The sequence below is a fragment of the Hyla sarda genome, chromosome 1 (assembly GCF_029499605.1).
Source record: "Hyla sarda isolate aHylSar1 chromosome 1, aHylSar1.hap1, whole genome shotgun sequence".
Classification (NCBI taxonomy): Eukaryota; Metazoa; Chordata; class Amphibia; order Anura; family Hylidae; genus Hyla; species Hyla sarda.
In genome coordinates this window covers 289,344,945-289,362,917 of record NC_079189.1, presented here as the reverse complement: position 1 = coordinate 289,362,917, position 17,973 = coordinate 289,344,945, and the positions used below count along the sequence as shown (strand labels likewise).

Below are 17,973 nucleotides of genomic sequence, written 5' to 3'. Positions count from 1 at the left end.
ACAACTCCCATCATGTACTGAGCGCCGAAGGGCATGCTGGGAGATGTAGTTATGCAACAGCTGGAGGTATGCAACTACAACTCCCAGCATGCCGAGACAGCTGTTTGCTGTTTGGGCATGCTGGGATTTGCAGTTTTGCAACATTTGAGGTCTACAATTTAGAGACAACTGCACAGTGATATCCAAACTGTGGCCCTCCAGATGTTGCAAAACTACAAATCCCAGCATGCCCAGACATCAAACTGCTGTGTGGGCATGCTAGGAGTTGTAGTTTTGAAAGATCTAGAGGGCAACAGTTTAGAGATCACTGCACAGTGATCTCCAAACGGTAACCCTCCAGATGTTGCAAAACTACAAATCCCAGCATACCCACACAGCAAACAGCTGTCTGTGCATGCTGGGAGTTGTAGTTTTGCAACATCTGGAGGGCTACAGTTTCCAGACCACTATATAGTGGTCTCAGACTGTAGCTCTCCAGATGTTGCTAAGCAACTCACCGGCTTCCGTAGGATCCAGGGAGCCAGCTGCACGTCATCGCCGCCCGCCGATCTCCGTTGCCCGCTGCCTCCGGATGGGTAAGTGGATCTTCTGCTGTCGGTTCTCTTCGGTTTCCCTGTACTGCCCGGCCTATTGTGGGTGGGCAGAACGGGGAAACCGAACGTTAACCCCCCCCCCCCCCCCCGCCCCCGATCTGCTATTGGTCGCTGCTTCTGGTGAGCAATAGCAGGGATAGGAGGGGTGGCACCCCTGCCACCTCACTCCTATCCCTTCAGGGGGATCGTAGGTGTCTTAGACAACCGCGATCCCCCTTATATTCCGGGTCACCAGACCCGTATGACCCGGAATCGTCGCAAATCGCAGGTGTGAATTCACTGATTAACCCCCTGGGCGTTTGCGCGGGGTGCCTGCTGATAGATATCAGCAATCACCCCGTGGGGACCGAAATTCCCACGGGCGTATGGATACATCCTGGGTCCTTAAGTACCAGGAAGCCAGGGCGTATACTTTATTTTGTGGGGCAACACAATTAAAATTATACCCATGGCTAGATACTTTTATATTTTTGTAACGCTTTAAAAAAAAATCTAAAACTAAGTCATCTAAAAATCGCCCTATTTTCACCACCTATAACTTTCATTTTTACGTATATAGGGCGGTATGAGGGCTCATTTTTTGCGCCGTCATCTGTTCTTTTTATCGATACCACATTTGCATATATAAAACTTTTAGATAATTTTTTATAAAAATTTTGGGAATAAAATGTGACCAAAAAAAACTGCATTTTTTTTATTTTTTTACGTTTGAGCCGTTCCCCGTACTGGATCATTAATATTATATTTTGATAGTTCGGACATTTACGCACGTGGCAATACCAAATATGTTGATAAAAAATAATACGCTTTTTGGGGGTTAAATGGGAAAGACGAACAATTTTCATTTTTATTGGGGGGAGAGGATTTTTTACTTTTTATTTTTACATTTTTCAACTTTTTTTTTCTACACTTTTTATGTCCCCATAGGGGACTATCTATAGCAATCATTAGATTGCTAATACTGTTCAGTGCTATCCATAGGGCGGTGTTATCAGCTATCTTCTGCTCTGGTCTGCTCAATCTCAGACCAGAGCAGAAGACGCCGGGAGATGGACGGAGGCAGGTAAGGGGACCTCTGTCCGCCATTACATATGATTGGATTGCCGCGGCAGCGCTGCGGGCGATCCGATCATCTATTTTAACATGCACATTGCATCAGATGCCGTGATCTGTACTGATCAAGGCATCTGAGGGATTAATGGCCGACATCCGCGCGATCTACATCCTCATCCTCCAGACAAGTAAATAATTGTTAGAGTAATCTGCAAACTTATTGCTCATTGTTATATCTCCACCAAGCACATATTGTTGTACTCCAGATTATAGAACGGTTTTCTAATCTCCACAAGAACTAGAAAAGCTTAAAGGGGTACTCTGGTGGAAAACTTTTTATTTTTTTTTTTTTAAATGAACTGGAGCCAGAAATTTAAACAGATTTGTAAATTACTTCTATTAAAAAATCTTAATCCTTCCAGTACTTATTAGCTGCTGAATACTACAGAGGAAATTCTTTTCTTTTTGGAACACAGAGCTCTCTGCTAACATCACGAGCACAGTGCTCTCTGCTGACATCTCTGTCCATTTTAAGAACTGTCCAGAGTAAAAAGGAAATCCCCATAGCAAACATATGCTGCTCTGGACAGTTCCTAAAATGGACAGAGATGTCAGCAGAGAGCACTGGTGTTCCAAAAGGAAAGAATTTCCTCTGCAGTATTCAGCAGCTAATAAGAAATGGAAGGATTACGTTTTTGTAATAGCAGTAATTTACAAATCTGTTTACATTTCTGGCGCCAGTTGATTTAAAAAAAAGAAAAAAAAAAAAAAAGTTTTCCACCCACCGGAGTACCCCTTTAAGAATCACACTGGCAGCCGATGTGTATGTGCTTTCTGAGTATTCGTGACAATAGTAAATGCTTCCTAACTAAGGTTGTTTCCTACATTCCTGTATTGGTGTAGTACAACCTAGCAATGGGAGAGTACAACCTAGTAATAGAAGCAATATATATGTCACGAAATAGATAACCTGGACAAAAATATAGTAAATACTTTTAATATTAATATTAATATTTTTTGTGAAATAAGAATTATGGTGCACATTTTTTTCTGCCCTGTTCCAATCCAGTATTACTCCTGGAAACGTAAGAAACTGTCTCTAAACAGTAAAGAGACGCATACGGTGTAGTTATACAACTCATTGACAAGCGGGGAACATCCATTTCTTAAAAACACAAAAACGTTGTAAGAAAAGACTCCAGAGAACTCCCTTAAAAGGAGTATTCCAGGATTTTTTTTTATTTGACTATGTCACAGGGGCTGTAAAGTTAGTGTAGTTCATAATATAGTGTCTGTACCTGTGTGTGATGTTTTCCTCACAATTCTTATGTGATTTTCACCCTAATATTTATTTTTCCCAGCATACAAAATGACTGTTGTCTCAGATTTTTTTCCCAGGTTGCAATGCGGCTGAGACCTGACTTACTAGTCAGCTGATGACAGGGAGCCTGTCTGCTTCAATGGATGGAGGGATCAATCTGCAACTAATGCAACAGCTGTAGGCACCCTGATTGAAAACCACAGGTCTTTTGAATGGATGCAGCTCATTTATGTTTCAATGGGTGGGGTGGCTGATGTGTGGGAGGGAGGAAAATGGAATTGTGGGATTTGTAGTAAAAAATAAAGTAAAACAGGAAATACAAGTTCACAAAAAGCTAGCCACACAGTGTTATGGTAATCTCATAGGATAGCCATTTAGCCCCAAGACAAGCGCAGATCCTTCCTAAGCATGTCCATTACTGTCTGCCAGGTACGTACTAAAATTACCTTATGGTGGACAACCCCTTTAAAGTGATATTTGGGCTGTGTAAAAAATAAAATCATAGGATTGCTGGGGCGGTAGAATTAAAGAAAAATAAATAAATAAATAAAATACCTACCTACCCTTGGGTCCCCTGCAGGTCCTGTCCACCCTAGCGTCCATTTCAATCACTAACCAAAATGTTACACTACAGCAGCCTGCTCTGAGCAAAGCAGAAGGCAGGAGGAACAGCTGAGGACTGGAAGAAGACAAAACAGGAGGTGCAGGGGGCCAGTGTGGGTAGGCAAGTATAGCTCTTTTTCCCCCAATAGCTCTAGTGAATAATTTTTTTTTTAAATGCTGGAATACCCTAGCAAAATTCCACCAGTGACCAAAGGTGTGGTGCAACCCTTAATTTTGCAAGCAACAACCAGAGTTCTGTCCCTTTTATAGTAAGGATGCTGGCTTGTCACACTGCATGCTTTATTTCAGTAACATCAGCACTAATTCTATACAAATAAAGCATTGGGTATTATAATATGGATACCTGTGTTTGCCAGATGTGATTTCACAAGCTTCTCCAATGTGTCATCTGGTATGGGGCTTCCAGTCTTGTAATGTTTTGACATTCGCTGTAGAGATATTTTCTCCCACACCCAATTCTCCAACATCTGTGAGGGAGCTTCAACAAAATCTCTTTCTACATGTGTTCCACTGAACATTGCGAAATCTGCCTGCGGCACATGGATGGCTTTAAAACTGCAGTTTGAAAAATGTTTACATCTTGAACAAAATGATCCTGGCGGCACCTACCTCAGCACAGATCTGATGCATTACATGTCCAAATTCATGGAAGTAGGTCTCTACTTCATCATGCTGCAGAAGTGATGGAGCATCCTGTGTTGGTTTGGTGAAGTTGGCAACCATAGCAGCAACAGACATCTGTCTGCTACCATCTGGTAGAAGACAACCAGGTTGTAATCCAAAGCAAGCCGCATGGGAATATTTCCCTTCCCTACGGTAGATAACATTTGTGCAAGAATATAAGACCTTCTCTAAAATGAGTACCAAAACAGAGGTTAGTACACAGTAATCATAAGTAAATAGTGTCTTACCGAGGATATAAGTCAAGGTAGAACTGTCCCATAAGCTTCCCTGTCTTGGCATTCCGCACAGAATACAAGGACACATCCTCATGCCATACAGAAGCACCTTTTTCTAGCTCAAAAGTAAGGCCAAGTAGCTCTTGATAAATATCTAGCAGACCAGATGTCACAACTTCCATAGGGAAATATTCCTTAAGAAGGTTCTGATCCACACTGTACGTGGTCTCTTCCACCTGGTTCATGTAGTATTGCATGTCCCAAGCATTGATCTGCCCATCAAACTCAAATCCTCTCTTTTCACATTCCTTCTTTTTGAGTTCTAACATGACTTCCCTTTCCTTCACTCCCAAAGGCTTCAGTTTTTGGAATAATTCATCTGAGAACAAACATATTCTGTGTGTTAACACAAACCATAATGCAGTGCAAAACTTTAATATTTTGCAGATATATCCATTTATATACAATATAAATAAAAAAGGAATCTATGGTTTTAGCCATAGCCATATTTTAGAATTTCAGATTTTTTATTCGACACCTAGATTCCTGAACGGGGCTCCCCATGCAGTCGGAGACACAGCTTTTCACTACCCCTTCATGGCAGCCTTCTCCAGTTTGAGACCCAGTGCAATGTGATTCTACAGAACTGGGTCTTGTGGAGACTGAGCGACAGTTATTTTAATTTTTATTTTATTGTGTATTTACAAAATATAAGGTATTTTAATTGATTCTTTACTGTATTTTATTACTTTAATCTGGCCTTTGTGTGAAAATTCCCCCATTTATAATGTGGCATTGCTATGTGCTTGATATACACATCTGTGTATGAACAGTAAGTAGCAGAGGACAAAGGATGCAACGTGTGCTTGGTTGTGTGCTCTCTCAAGATATACCCGATACTGTATACTGGAGGCAGAGCAAATCAGGTACAGCATTGAGTAAACAGGTGCAGGTATGGTATTTCCTCATACTACTGTATCCTGTGGGATGTATATATTCAGGTACAGTTGAGCATACATTGTACAAGTACTAAAGTTAGGAAAGCAAACAGGTCCTCTGACTGCTCTACATAGCACTGGTATCGTTCAGATTCAGGAATTCTGTCCTGCAGGGCTATTACAGGAACGTACAAATTCATTTAATAATAATAGCACTGTATTATTGGTAGTTATGAAATTCCCTACATATAATTATTTAAGTGGCTCCACAGGTATAACTGCATATTAGAGCAGGGAAGTTCACATAATCATATCATACCAACCATACCATTAAAACCCGTAGGCCCTCCTCACCCCTTGTGCTGTCAAAACAGCTCTGATCCTCTGAAGTATGGCTCCACAAGACCTCTAAAAGGTGTCCTGTGGTATCTGTCACTAAAACAATAGCAGCAGATCTTTGAAATCCTGTAAGGTGGGACCTTGCTAAGACTAATGTTCCCATCATATCTCACAGATGCTCTAATGTAGATATGAGTAATTTGGAGACCAAGTCAACACCTTAAACTCTTTGCAAAATTGTTCAGGACCCGTTTGAGGAACATGGCAGTGCGGTAAGTAGCAGTTATCTCCTTGATAAACCGGCTTCCATTAGAAAATAACATTGCATTAAGTGGTGCACATGGTCTATAACAATGCTTAGGTAAGTACTACATGTCGAAATAGCATCTTCATGAATGCCAAGACACAGGGTCTCCCAGCAGATCATTGCCGAGGACAACACACTTTCCTTGCTAGTCTGCCTTCCTCCTAGAGTGCATAATAGTATTCTCAGTGGGTACAATAATTGGTCTTCAGCTACATAAAACCGCATTTTGTGTCCTCACATCTTCCTATCATAGCCACATTTACCTTTGTGCTATTGTAGCTTTTATGTGCGATCAGACCAGACAGAGTAGCCGTCACTTCACATGCACATCAATGAGCTGTGCTCACAAAACTATTGCCAATGCACCAGGTGTAGTGCATTGAACTTATTCTGGTAGGTACCACCCACTGCATACCAGTAATACCCTACAAGAAGCTCCTAAGTGTCCAGCCATCACAATCGGGATCTGTGTGTGACTTCACTACACCTAGCTGTAAGGGTCAAAAAGCATCTACGCTTTCGTAAAAAGGAGTTTTCCTTCGTCAGAGAGGAATTTCCAAGGTGAGTCCCTGAGCAGCTATACATGGTCACTTTGTCCAACAGCGCTGTGTTTTTGCTATTTTTTGTAACTCTTTATTATATAAATGTTTTGAGTGGATCAATAATACTCTTACCTAGAAAGCCAGCCACCATCTTGCTGTTCTTTGCCATGTTCATTTCCAAGATGAAATCAGCGTGAGTATCAAACCCAAGTAAACAGCTTTTCTCGTCTCTAAGCTTTACAAGTTCTCGAAGGAGATTGTTGTTCTCCTATTAAAGTGAATTACAATATTATTAAGTATCATTTTGGACACTACACTGTCCATTAGGAAGCAAAAATTGTCTTACCTCTTTGCAGCGGGAGTTGAAAGCGAATTCAAGCTTTTGCCTGGTCTCGGGAACAAAACATTTTTTCATCAGAGGGAAATAATGGGGATATTTTAAAGTAACTTTTAATTTTCCATCCTCTGCTTTTTCCAGGGCATTCAAGAAATCATCAGGAAGACCTCCTGTGTAAACCATGTTGGAAAAATACAAACTGAGTGCTAGCTTAAGATAAAACCCTTCAAAATGCAAAAACGGCTTTAAAATGTCAATTCAAATCTGGTATTAACGGTCTGCCCAGGATTTGTGTACTAAAACAGGCAAACAAATAAAGCCGATACTTACCTTCCATGCAGCCTCTGTTACGGAGCCCGGTCTCAGCCACACTATACTTTTTGGAGCTGCAGACAATGTGTCACATTGCTGCTCAGCCAATTACTGGCCGTAATGGTGTCCCCCCCCTCAGCTAGTAATGTGGTAATGTGACATGCTGTCTTTAGATCTGTGAAGTGGGGGCAGTGATGGGACACCGATAACAGAGACTTTGCAAAAGCGAAGGAGGCAAGTAGAGCAGTGGCATACCAAGGGGGGGGCGGCCCGCCCCGGGTGCCACTCTCAAGGGGGGGTGCCAGGGGTGGACTGAATCGCCGTCGCTGAGGTCCGGGACACTCGTCCCAGATCCCCAGCAGTAAGCGCTACATTCTCCTGTATGCGTGATACACGCACATACAGGAGAAGGCGTCCCCTCTGTGTGAGCCACATCTGCAGCTGCACAGAGGAGACGTGACCTACGCCCCCACGCAGCACGCAGTACAGGCGCGGGTGACGTCACTCATCCGGCGCCTGCACTGTGGAGGGGAGAAGACGCGGGCCCTGCAGCTGAGGAGATCGCTGCGTGGGATATCAGGTGAGAATCCTTTTTTTTATTTATTTTTTGCTCTGCATATACCTACAGGGAAGAGGGGTGCTCTGCATTTACCTATGGGGGGGGGGGAGAGGGAGGGGGTGCTCTGCATTTACCTATAGGGAAGGGGGGGAAAGGGGGGGTGCTCTGCATTTACCTATAAGGGAGGGGGTGCTCTGCATTTACCTATGGGGGAGGGGGGGGTATCTGCATTTACCTATAGGGAAGGGGGGGGGTGCTCTGCATTTACCAATAGGGAAGGGGGGGGAGAGGGAGGGGGGTGCTCTGCATTTACCTATAGGGAAGGGGGGGGGGGGAGCTCTGCATTTACCCATAGGGAAGGGGGGAGTGCTCTGCATTTACCTATAGGGGAGAGGGGGGGCGGTGTTCTGCATTTACCTATAGGGAAGGGGGGTGCTCTGCATATACCTATAGCGAAGGGGGGGTGCTCTGCATATACCTATAGCGAAGGGGGGGAGAGGGGGATGGTGCTCTGCATTTACCTATAGGGGAGAGGGAGGGGGGGTGCTCTGCATTTACCTATAGGGGAGGGGGGGGGTGCTCTGCATCTACCTATAGGGAAGGGGGGGTGCCCTGCATATACCTAGGGCTGGGCGGTATGACCAAAAATGTGTATCACGGTATTTTTCTAACTTACGGTGGTTCCACGGTATATAACGGCATCCCCCCCCCCCCCCCCCCGCAAAAAAAAAAAAATCATGTGACCCCGCCAGCGCTGTTCTGCCCCCCCCCCCCCCTTCATCATGTGACTCGCGCGCGGTGTTCGGCTCTTCCCCCCCCCCCCCCCCCCCCCCCCCAAAATCATGTGACTCGCCAGCACTGTTCTGCTCCCCCCAATTAATGATCAGCCCAGCGGGGTACTACTCACATATGTCAAGCACTGCCCGCCTCCTTTTTGTTGGGGGCCGCCGGCGATGGAACTCACTGTACGCCAGTGGTCTCCGCTGTATACCTATGCCCGGGCTGCAAAAGATACAGAAAATAAACTTAACTCACCCGCGTCGGCCGCATGCTGGGGACGGGAACGCCGGATAGGCGTCAGCCTATCACCGGTCAGAGCGATGCCCCGCCCCTGCCAGTGATAGGCTGAGCCCATTGTCATGTAAGAAGCCGGCTTCATACATGACAGTGGGCTCAGCCTATCACTGGCCAGGGCGGGGCCTCGCTCTGGCCGGTGATAGGCTGACGGCTGTCCGGCGTTCCCGTCCCCAGCGTGCGGCCGATGCGGGTGAGTTAAGTTTATTTTCTGTATCTTTTGCAGCCCGGGCATAGGCATAGGTATACAGCGTACAGCAGTGGTCTCAAACCTGCGGACCTCCAAAATTTGGTATTCGGTATGAACCGGTATACCGCCCAGCCCTAGATATACCTATGGGAAAGAGGGGGGTGTAGCTCTGCATATACCTATGGGAAAGAGGGGGGGTATAGCTCTGCATATACCTATGGGGAAGAGGGGGGGGGGGTTTAGCTCTGCATATACCTATGGGAAAGAGAGGGGGGGGTGTAACTGCATATACCTATGGGAAAGAGGGGGGTGTAACTCTGCATATACCTATGGGAAAGAGGGGGTTACCTGACTACCTACCTACCTGCCCTTTTACTGTGCAGGACACCAAGGAGGGCATTATTACATTTTGTGGGCCTATAGATGGGAAGATTGTGTAGAGGAGGGGAGGGCACTGAAAATATGCAGAGTCTGACATGTTTTTCCTGCAGATGTTAAGAGATCCACATGGCGGTCTTATCCAGACGGAGAAGAAAAAGAAAGAGGACGCCGCTGATCAGAAAAGACGTAATTGTGAGTCCCAAAATGTAACTGTAATCACTTATATGGTGTACAGATCCTGTGTATAGCTGATATCTACCGCCATATGGTCCTGTATATAATCACTTATATTGTATACAGATTCTTTATAGTATACTGGTCTGTATATAGTGGTTTTATACAGTATGGCGGTATTATCCAGTTATTGTGTGGTGGTATATATTTACTCCTTGTATACCAGTATTATTGGTCATAGAAATTTACCTACGTTAAAGTGTTTCTTACATATATAAATTTTAGTTTATTGTGTGTGTGGGATTTGGGTGGAATAGGAGCGTGGCAGAAGATTGCCGAGCTGCAGAGCCTAGCAGGGGCCCTTGCATTTTTTTTTGGTCCGGGGGCCCCAAATGTTGTCAGTCCGCTCCTGGGGTGAGGGGAGGGAGGGGGTGTAATTAAGGGGGGGGGGGGGGTGCGTGTGTGTGTGTGTGTGGGGGGGGGGGGAGGGGAAAACAAAGGGTCCGCCCCGAGTGCCAAATGCTCTAGGTACGCCCCTGAAGTAGAGGCTTTTTTTTTTTATTACACATCTTGGGCACATTGGGGGAGATTTATCAAAGTTGTCTATGTCCCGCATCAATATAGACCAAACTACAGAGTGTTAGGCCGGTCTATTGTGCGCCTAATTTATCAAAAGTCGCTCTGCTCTTGATAAATTCTGTGCACAGACTTTGGTATTTATGCTTTAGACTGTATTCAGCATGGTCTGACATTTCAGCGTACTTTTAGCTGATGCGACTTGTAGCTGAAAAGTCGCTTTTGATCAATTCAGCACCGATGCATTTTTCCGTGTAAAATAGACTAGAATGCATCATGTTCTAAAAATCCTCTAGAGCAAAAGTCGCAAAAAAGTCGCACATATTTAGACTGCGACTTTCTGTACGACAAATTTAAACAGGAAAACCAGTCTAAATCCTTTGATAAATATCCCCCATTGATTAAAAAAAGCAAGAAAAAAAAAAAAAAAAAGCTACTATTTAAACCCCAACATCGATCACTAAGAACTCAACCTTTTCATACATGAGTATCTGTAATAAGTTCAAGCACTTTCTTTTCACACAGTTTTTGTGATGTTCTGCAGGGTATACACTTGGTGACACTTTTCTGGCCTCCATTAATGGGCAAGTATGCTGTACAGGGGGGTGTGTAAATTTTATGGGGTACTCCGACGCTAAGACATCTTATCCTCTATCCAAAGGATAGGGGATAAGATGCATGATCACGGGGGTCCCAGCGTCCCATTTTATCATAAAATGTACAGCGAACTCCCAAAAATATTTTTTAAGGAAGAAATTTTAATGAAAACCACAATTTTGCAAATTTTGGAGGGTTTCGTTTTCGAACTGTACAATTTACGGTAAAAATGACGTGTTCTTTATTCTGTGGGTCAATACGATTAAAATGATACCCATGGCTAGATACTATTATATTTTTGTACCGCTTAAAAAAAAAAAAAATCTAAAACTTTTTGTTCAAAATCAGTAATCTAAAAATCACCCTATTTTGAACACCTATAACTTTTAAATTTTTTCGTATATAGGGCGGTATGAGGGCTAATTTTTTTGCGCCGTCATCTGTACTTTTTATCGATACCACATTTGCATATATAAAACTTTTATATAATTTTGTATTAATTCTTTTTCGAATAAATGTGACAAAAAAAAAGCTGCATTTTTGGACTTAAAAAAAAAAATTTACGTTTACGCCGTTCACCGTATGGGATCATTAACATTATATTTTGATAGTTTGGACATTTTGGCATGCGGCAATAGCAAATATGTTCTATAAAAAAAAAATGTTACGCTTTTTGAAAAGGGGGTAAAATGGGAAAAAATTTACAATTTTCATTTTTATTGGGGGAGGGAATTTTTCACTTTTTTATTTTTTACATTTTTCAACTTTTTTTTATTTTATTTTTTATGTCCCCATAGGGGACTATCTAGAGCAATCATTTGATTGCTAATACTGTACAGTGCTATGCATAGGACATAGCACTGATCAGTATTATCGGCTATCTCCTGCTCTGTTCTGCTCGATCTCAGACCAGAGCAGGAGATGCCGGGAAATGGACAGAGGCAGGTGAGGGGACCTCCGTCCGCCATTACAGATGATCGGATCACCGCGGCAGCGCTGTGGGCGATCCGATCATCTATTTTAACTTGTGCATTGCCGCAGATGCCATGATCTTTACTGATCATGGCATCTGAGGGGTTAATGGCGGACATTCGCGCGATCGCCAAACCAGGACGTACATTTACGTCCGTGGTCGTTAAGGGGTTAAACACACCTATACAAATAAATGATGGTAGATCAGACGGGCAGTCCGGATGACTGGCGGCCGTGGTCCGGATCTGAACCGCGGTCTGTCAGTTGAATACCCCTGCTCTAGGGGCTAATAGAGACATATGAAGTCTCCTTCCTCTCTGAGTATGCAAGAGCTGCCTGCAATCAGGAGATTTTTTTTGTACTCCCCGTAAAATCTCCTAGCCTTCATTGGGGAACAGAGACCAAGGGTATTATGCTGCTGTCTACTAGGAGGCTGGCACTAGACAAAAAAAGAAGTCAGCTCCTCCCAGCAGGCTATACCAGTCTACAGGCACTGAGCTAATCAGCTGTGTCACAAAGCAGTAGGAGAAGCCAAACAACAAAGGTGATTTGTCCGAAGGACATCAAAAGTAACAACAGACAACAAAACAACCTGACCAGGAACCATAAATGGGTGGGTGCTGTGTTCCCCAATGAAGGCTACGAGAAAGAGATTTTACGCTGAGTAAAAAAAAAAAAAAAAAAATCTCCTTTTCTCGGTCGCCTTATTGGGGTACACAGACCATGGGATGTCCCAAAGCAGTCCCTGGGGTGGGAACAACATCAGTCAGAGAAGGGAAGAGCAGTCCAGAGACTGAACTATACCCATTCGCACAGGAACGTGCGAAACCCCCAGAAAACATGAGGGGAGAGCTAGGACCCGAAAAGGAAGGAACCAAGCAAGGACGGAGGTCCAACCTCTGACCAAATGCGACAAGAAACAGTCGCCCCGGAGGCCCGCCAGCCAGACACCCCCTGGCCGGAGAGAGCAAACACCACCTCCGAAGAAAAGACATAAGCCGCAGGACCAAACATGGAAGAGAGAGCGACGAGAACTCCAATTCAAAACAAACGAACATGGCGGACAGAAGGGCACTCGGCAACAAGGTCCGTTCACCCCGGAGGGAGAAGACAGAAACCGGCCGGTGAGTAGGTTAGAGCTGTCCGGAAACCCTGGAACAGTCGTTGCGAGAACCAGAGGGTCCTAGATCCGGGAATAAGTTGAGGGATGGCAGGGGTCCCACACCAGAAGCGGCTAAGCAAACCCAAGCCGGGGCGAAATGCCCCAGGTGAAGAGCCCCTAGGCCGGAAAAAAGAATAGGGAAACCCCCTCGGAGACCGAGACGTGTAACAGCCACCTGGAAGTTAGCACAACGCAAAGAAGCCCAAGCAGAACATCAAGGGAGAGGGTCCTGCACAAGTCTGAGACCACCATGAAAGAAGCGGCATACCCTATGAGGGAACGGCGGGCAGAGCAAGAGGCAACGCTAGCACTGAGGTCACCACGCAGCCCAAGCACCCTCAGATACAAAGGGACGAGAGGCTAGACAAGGCCGAACAAGCATCGGATCCCAGTGGTCAGAACGGACTGGATGACTCCAAGGAGACACAGCCCAGTAGGCAAGGTCTAGAGAGGGAGACAGAAGGGACCCAGCTCCGTTGTCAATCCAGCCGAAGCAATGAGGCGCATAAACAGAAGATATGATCTGGGCGCAGGAGGTTGCCCACCAGACTGTCGTCCAGTCACGGAACAACTGACACCCACCCCGAAAGAGGATGGACATGGCGCATCGAGACTGATGCAGAAACCGCACAAGGACTGCCCAGATGTCGTCTAAGCAAGTTACCCTGAAGGAAAGTGCCACGTGAGGGTCAGAATAACTAGAGTAGAAACCACGCCAGGATCCCCAACACCACATGAAGGAGAAAAAATAAAAATAAAAAGGGGAAGGGGGGGGGGGGGGGGGTTGAGTTAGAAACCATCCCAGCAGAGTGGAAGGCAACGTGAACACCAGGAGAGCAACAGCCACAACTAAGCCAATCCAGCAGCACTCTGCCGGAGGTGGGAGGATGATGGAAGGGATAGGAAGAATAGGAGAAGAGTGGCGCTGCCGAGGCCGGAAGGTGAACCTGGGCCTCCCGCATAGCAGGAGAGACATGTACTACTGACGTACCAATGCTCCGCCACTAACAAAATAAACCATCCAATACAAGGAGGCTGGAGGACGACGGCTAAAATAACAAAAACAGGAACAGTGCCATGCCTGCAAAACTCCCTGTAGGAAGGAAAAGCGGAATGGCTGAAATCCGGATAGCCGGCAGACCACCAAGCCACCCCGAGTTAGGTAATAGAAGGGGTCAACGAAATGGCTGGACACGCCATAGGAGGGATATAGAAGATCGCCCAGAAGAGAAAAAATGAAATGACCACGAGAGAAAAAGGAGCAGTAGAGCAGCCAATCTCACCATGATGAGTCGGAATCCACTAAGCCCCGACCTGGATAGACTGTCACTCCATTTATGACTGCGAACGACTCCCCCTGTGGAAGGGGGAAGAGAAAAGGCTGCAGTGACCCATGCAGGTACTCCACAAACCTGCCCTTTCTATAAAAGGGGGGGGGGGGGGGGGGAAGTACGCTGGTTGTGAGAGAGTCACAGCAGGTAGTCCACAAAATACTGCCCCTAGAAAACCACTGGATATTTCACAAAAGGAAGGTGGGAAAAGGACGCCATGACTGTCCAGACCCCCGAGAATACGCAAGGACACTCTACAGTGCACCTCGTACAAGTAGCAGGATACTAGAACCGCCGCCACTAAAGAGGCAGTCACGGCATAGGCTTACGGCCAGGACAAGAGTAGACACCACTGTACACCCATGGGAAATCACACATGGCTGCAATAAAGTGGTCGCTGATGCTGGCGGGACACCTGGAGGGACAGTTACGGGACCCCTCCCACAGGTAGTGGGGGACCAGAATCCCCTGGACGTGATAGAGAATGCTCAGCATATGCAGGATCACCCAATCAGCAACTCCCACGTGCAGTGGGGTACTGGAACTGCCAGTGTGGATGTGACAGACATCGCGCTGTCTATGGGCGTCGCAGAGGGTCCACCTGCATCGGTCCACTCACACGTATAGTGGGGAACCGGAACCGCGGATGATGCAGGCGTCAAAAATTCCCTAGGAGTCGTAGAGGGTCCATTGCACATCGGTCAACTCTCACTCACAGTGGAGTGCCGGAAATGCAAACATGGATGTGGTATACAACACGCTGTCCATGGGCTTCGTAGAAGGTCCATTCTACAATCGGTCCCCTAACACATAGTGGTGTAACAGAACTGGAGCCGCGGATACGGCAGGCATCATGTATTCTCTAGGAGTCGTAAAGGGTCCAGTGTAGATCGGTCTACTCTCACTCACAGTGGAGTGCCAAAACAGCAGCTGTGGCAGAGGACATGTTCACCAGTTTACAATGGACAAGCCTATGGAAGCTGCAGAGACTGTCACCCACGCCATGCCACCCCGTTCAGGTACCTCGCACAGGTAGAGGGGAAAACGGCACTTCAGGCACAGAAGACCGGGCACTGGTGACCAGTGGTGAAGGAAACAGATAGGTGCTGTCAGGTTTCCTGGAATTCCCCAAGGAATGACGAAATCCCATACCCCAGTAAAATGACCATCAGGTCACCATGGAAAATGGGCTAGGAAAACAGGGGCTAGGAAAGAAAATAGCTGCAAACTGCACTCCATTTAATATATGGTCCCCAGATAGGGTATTAGATATTAAACTGATAAGAATAGATACGACACCTGATCTTAGCCGAAAAGCTGAGAGGCAATCAGAATGCCCTCAAGGCAGGGGGGATGCGAGTCCTAGGCAACCCCAGGCCACAGAACCGAACAGGGGGTCTGAAGGAGATACTAAAAATCCGCTAAAACGGCAAGAGCAGGTGAAGGGCCATAGAAAAAAAAATGCAACTGTAATAACCATGTGTGGCCACTACAGGGGGGCCTAACACAGGAGAGAACATAGTGCGTACAATGTTCAGCCACTGGAGGGCACAGAGCGCCCATGAGAAGCTTTTATTATTATTATTATTTTTTTTATATGCAGCCCTCAGAGAAAGGGCACGCTGGTGAAGACACACCCCTAGGTGCCTCCAAAGACAGCCTACAGTAAGGAAGAAGCCGGGGGCTAAATTTATGTAGCACCGCCGGGAATCACAGCACACTGGACACTGCGCCTCCCCGGCAGCAGTCCCAGAAACAAGGCCGGGGACCGAACGGGTCTCGGCTGCACAATCAGGGTGCCATCAGCCGGGAAAGGAGAAGGAGAGCTGCAAAAACGCCTCTACCCCAACAGCCGCCCCACGGACCAGGCCGGAGACCACATGCCTGGTGCAACTGGCCCGTCCCCACTGCTCAGCCATGGACCGGAGACCCGCTCCCATTACTGCTGCACTTCCATGAAACGCAGCCAGGCACTAAGCCTGGCCGCAATACAGGTGCCGGGGGGGGATGAGGAGACTGAAGTGTTAAGACAACCGGCAGCCAGCTAGCCGAAGGGGATCACAGCAGCCACGTGGTGGGAGCGGAGCTGAGGGAAAAATGTCCATAGCTGAGCGGCGGGATGAGGGAGAGACAGGCCACCGGACTGACCCCTACAGGTATGGCGCTGGAGCTATGATGGGTCTTACCCAGAGCAGCCACCAGGAATGGCCGCCGAGGAGCTGGGCACAGTGTATAGGACCCCAAGAAGGTAGAGGAGGAAGGGAGGGGGTAATGAAGTACATATTTACCAGCAGATTTCATCTTCCTATACTTACCCTGAAGTCTTCGGCCAGCTAAAAACTGCGCTGCATCACCCAAGCTGCCATAGCGAGGCGGCCAGGGACAAGTAGGGGACCCAGACCCAGGGTACTACCGCCAAGTGATGGCCGTTGGCGAGAAGGGGTTAATGACCCATACTCTATGCACCGCACCCCTTCATCGCATGTGGGAGATCAGGGAGCGCCATGCTCCTGACAATCAAACTAGAAAAATAACCAAGAGGAAAACCTTAACTTAACATCCCTAGCTAGAAAATAATAAAACAGAAAAGACCAGGTCTGGAGAGAGCTCCAGACCTGTGTTTGCCTCCTACTGACACTAAGCTAAAACTGATTAGCTCAGTGCCTGTAGGCAGGTATATCCTGCTGGAAGGAGCAGACTTTTTTTTTGCCTAGTGTCAGCCTCCTAGTGGACAGCAGCATAATACCAATGGTCTCTGTGTTCCCAAATAAGGCGACTGAAAAGTGTACATTATACATTTCAGATTAGCTTTCTAGGCACAAAACTCACCTAGTTCCTCCCTAGAGAAAGTTAAGAACGTAATGTCTTCATTTAAATTTTTGCTGAAATCAATGGAAAGGGTGCTAATTCTTTTCTTAATGTCCTTAATTTTCTGGAAACAAAACAAAGATAAAAAATAAAAATAAAAAAAGTTTAAAATAATTCTGAGAAACTTGTAGCATTCATTTATTTAAATTATATAAAAACCCCACTAAGGCTAGGTTCACATCTGCATTGTTTTATTTGCAGTGAACAAATCCATTCATTTACAAGAACAGATATAAAAAAAAAAACATAATGGGCACAAATGAAACACTCCATCACCATAGACTTCAATGTAAAAATTTGAACAGATATTCCCTTTACATTCTCTGTTAGTTACATAGGTCATAACGTTAAAAAAAAGACCAGACCCCTTCCTCTGGCAGAAAGTTCCATAATCCCATTGCTCTTACAGTAAAGAACCCCGTCTGTGCTGGTGTAGAAACCTTCTTTCCTAAAGATGTAGAGGATGCCCCCTTGTTATAGATACAGTCTTGGGAGATCATGCCCCCTGAGATATATATATACCGTATTTATCGGGGTATACCACGCACCGGCCTATAACACGCACCCTCATTTTACCAAGGATATTTGGGTAAAAAAAGTTTTTTACCCAAATATCCATGAAAAAATGAGGGTGCATGTGTGCGCGTGTATACCCCGATATACCCCCAGGAAAGGCAGGGGGAGAGAGGCCGTCACTTCCCGCTTCTCTCCCCCTGCCTTTCCTGGGGTCTAGAGCGCTGCTGTCGGCCCTTTTCACCCCCTGGTTATCGGCGCCGCTGCCCGTTCTGTCCCCCTGACTATCGGTGCCGGCGCCGATAGCCAGG

General features: G+C 46.2%; 1 protein-coding gene and 1 pseudogene across 4 annotated transcripts in view; both read right to left on the bottom strand.

Annotated features, from left to right (window-relative positions):
- THOP1 (thimet oligopeptidase 1) overlaps positions 1–17,973 on the bottom strand; it is a 41,633-nt gene that overhangs the window by 8,018 nt on the left and 15,642 nt on the right. For all 4 annotated transcript variants that reach the window (XM_056575093.1, XM_056575103.1, XM_056575083.1 and 1 more), the window contains exons 5-10: positions 17,111–17,213; positions 6,963–7,123; positions 6,749–6,884; positions 4,503–4,869; positions 4,201–4,402; positions 3,935–4,121 (exon numbers count right to left, since the gene is read on the bottom strand). In XM_056575093.1, coding sequence (XP_056431068.1) covers positions 3,935–4,121; positions 4,201–4,402; positions 4,503–4,869; positions 6,749–6,884; positions 6,963–7,123; positions 17,111–17,213 — 1,156 coding nt within the window. The remainder of the gene's footprint in view (positions 1–3,934; positions 4,122–4,200; positions 4,403–4,502; positions 4,870–6,748; positions 6,885–6,962; positions 7,124–17,110; positions 17,214–17,973) is intronic.
- LOC130342492 (U2 spliceosomal RNA) lies at positions 15,498–15,610 on the bottom strand (annotated as a pseudogene).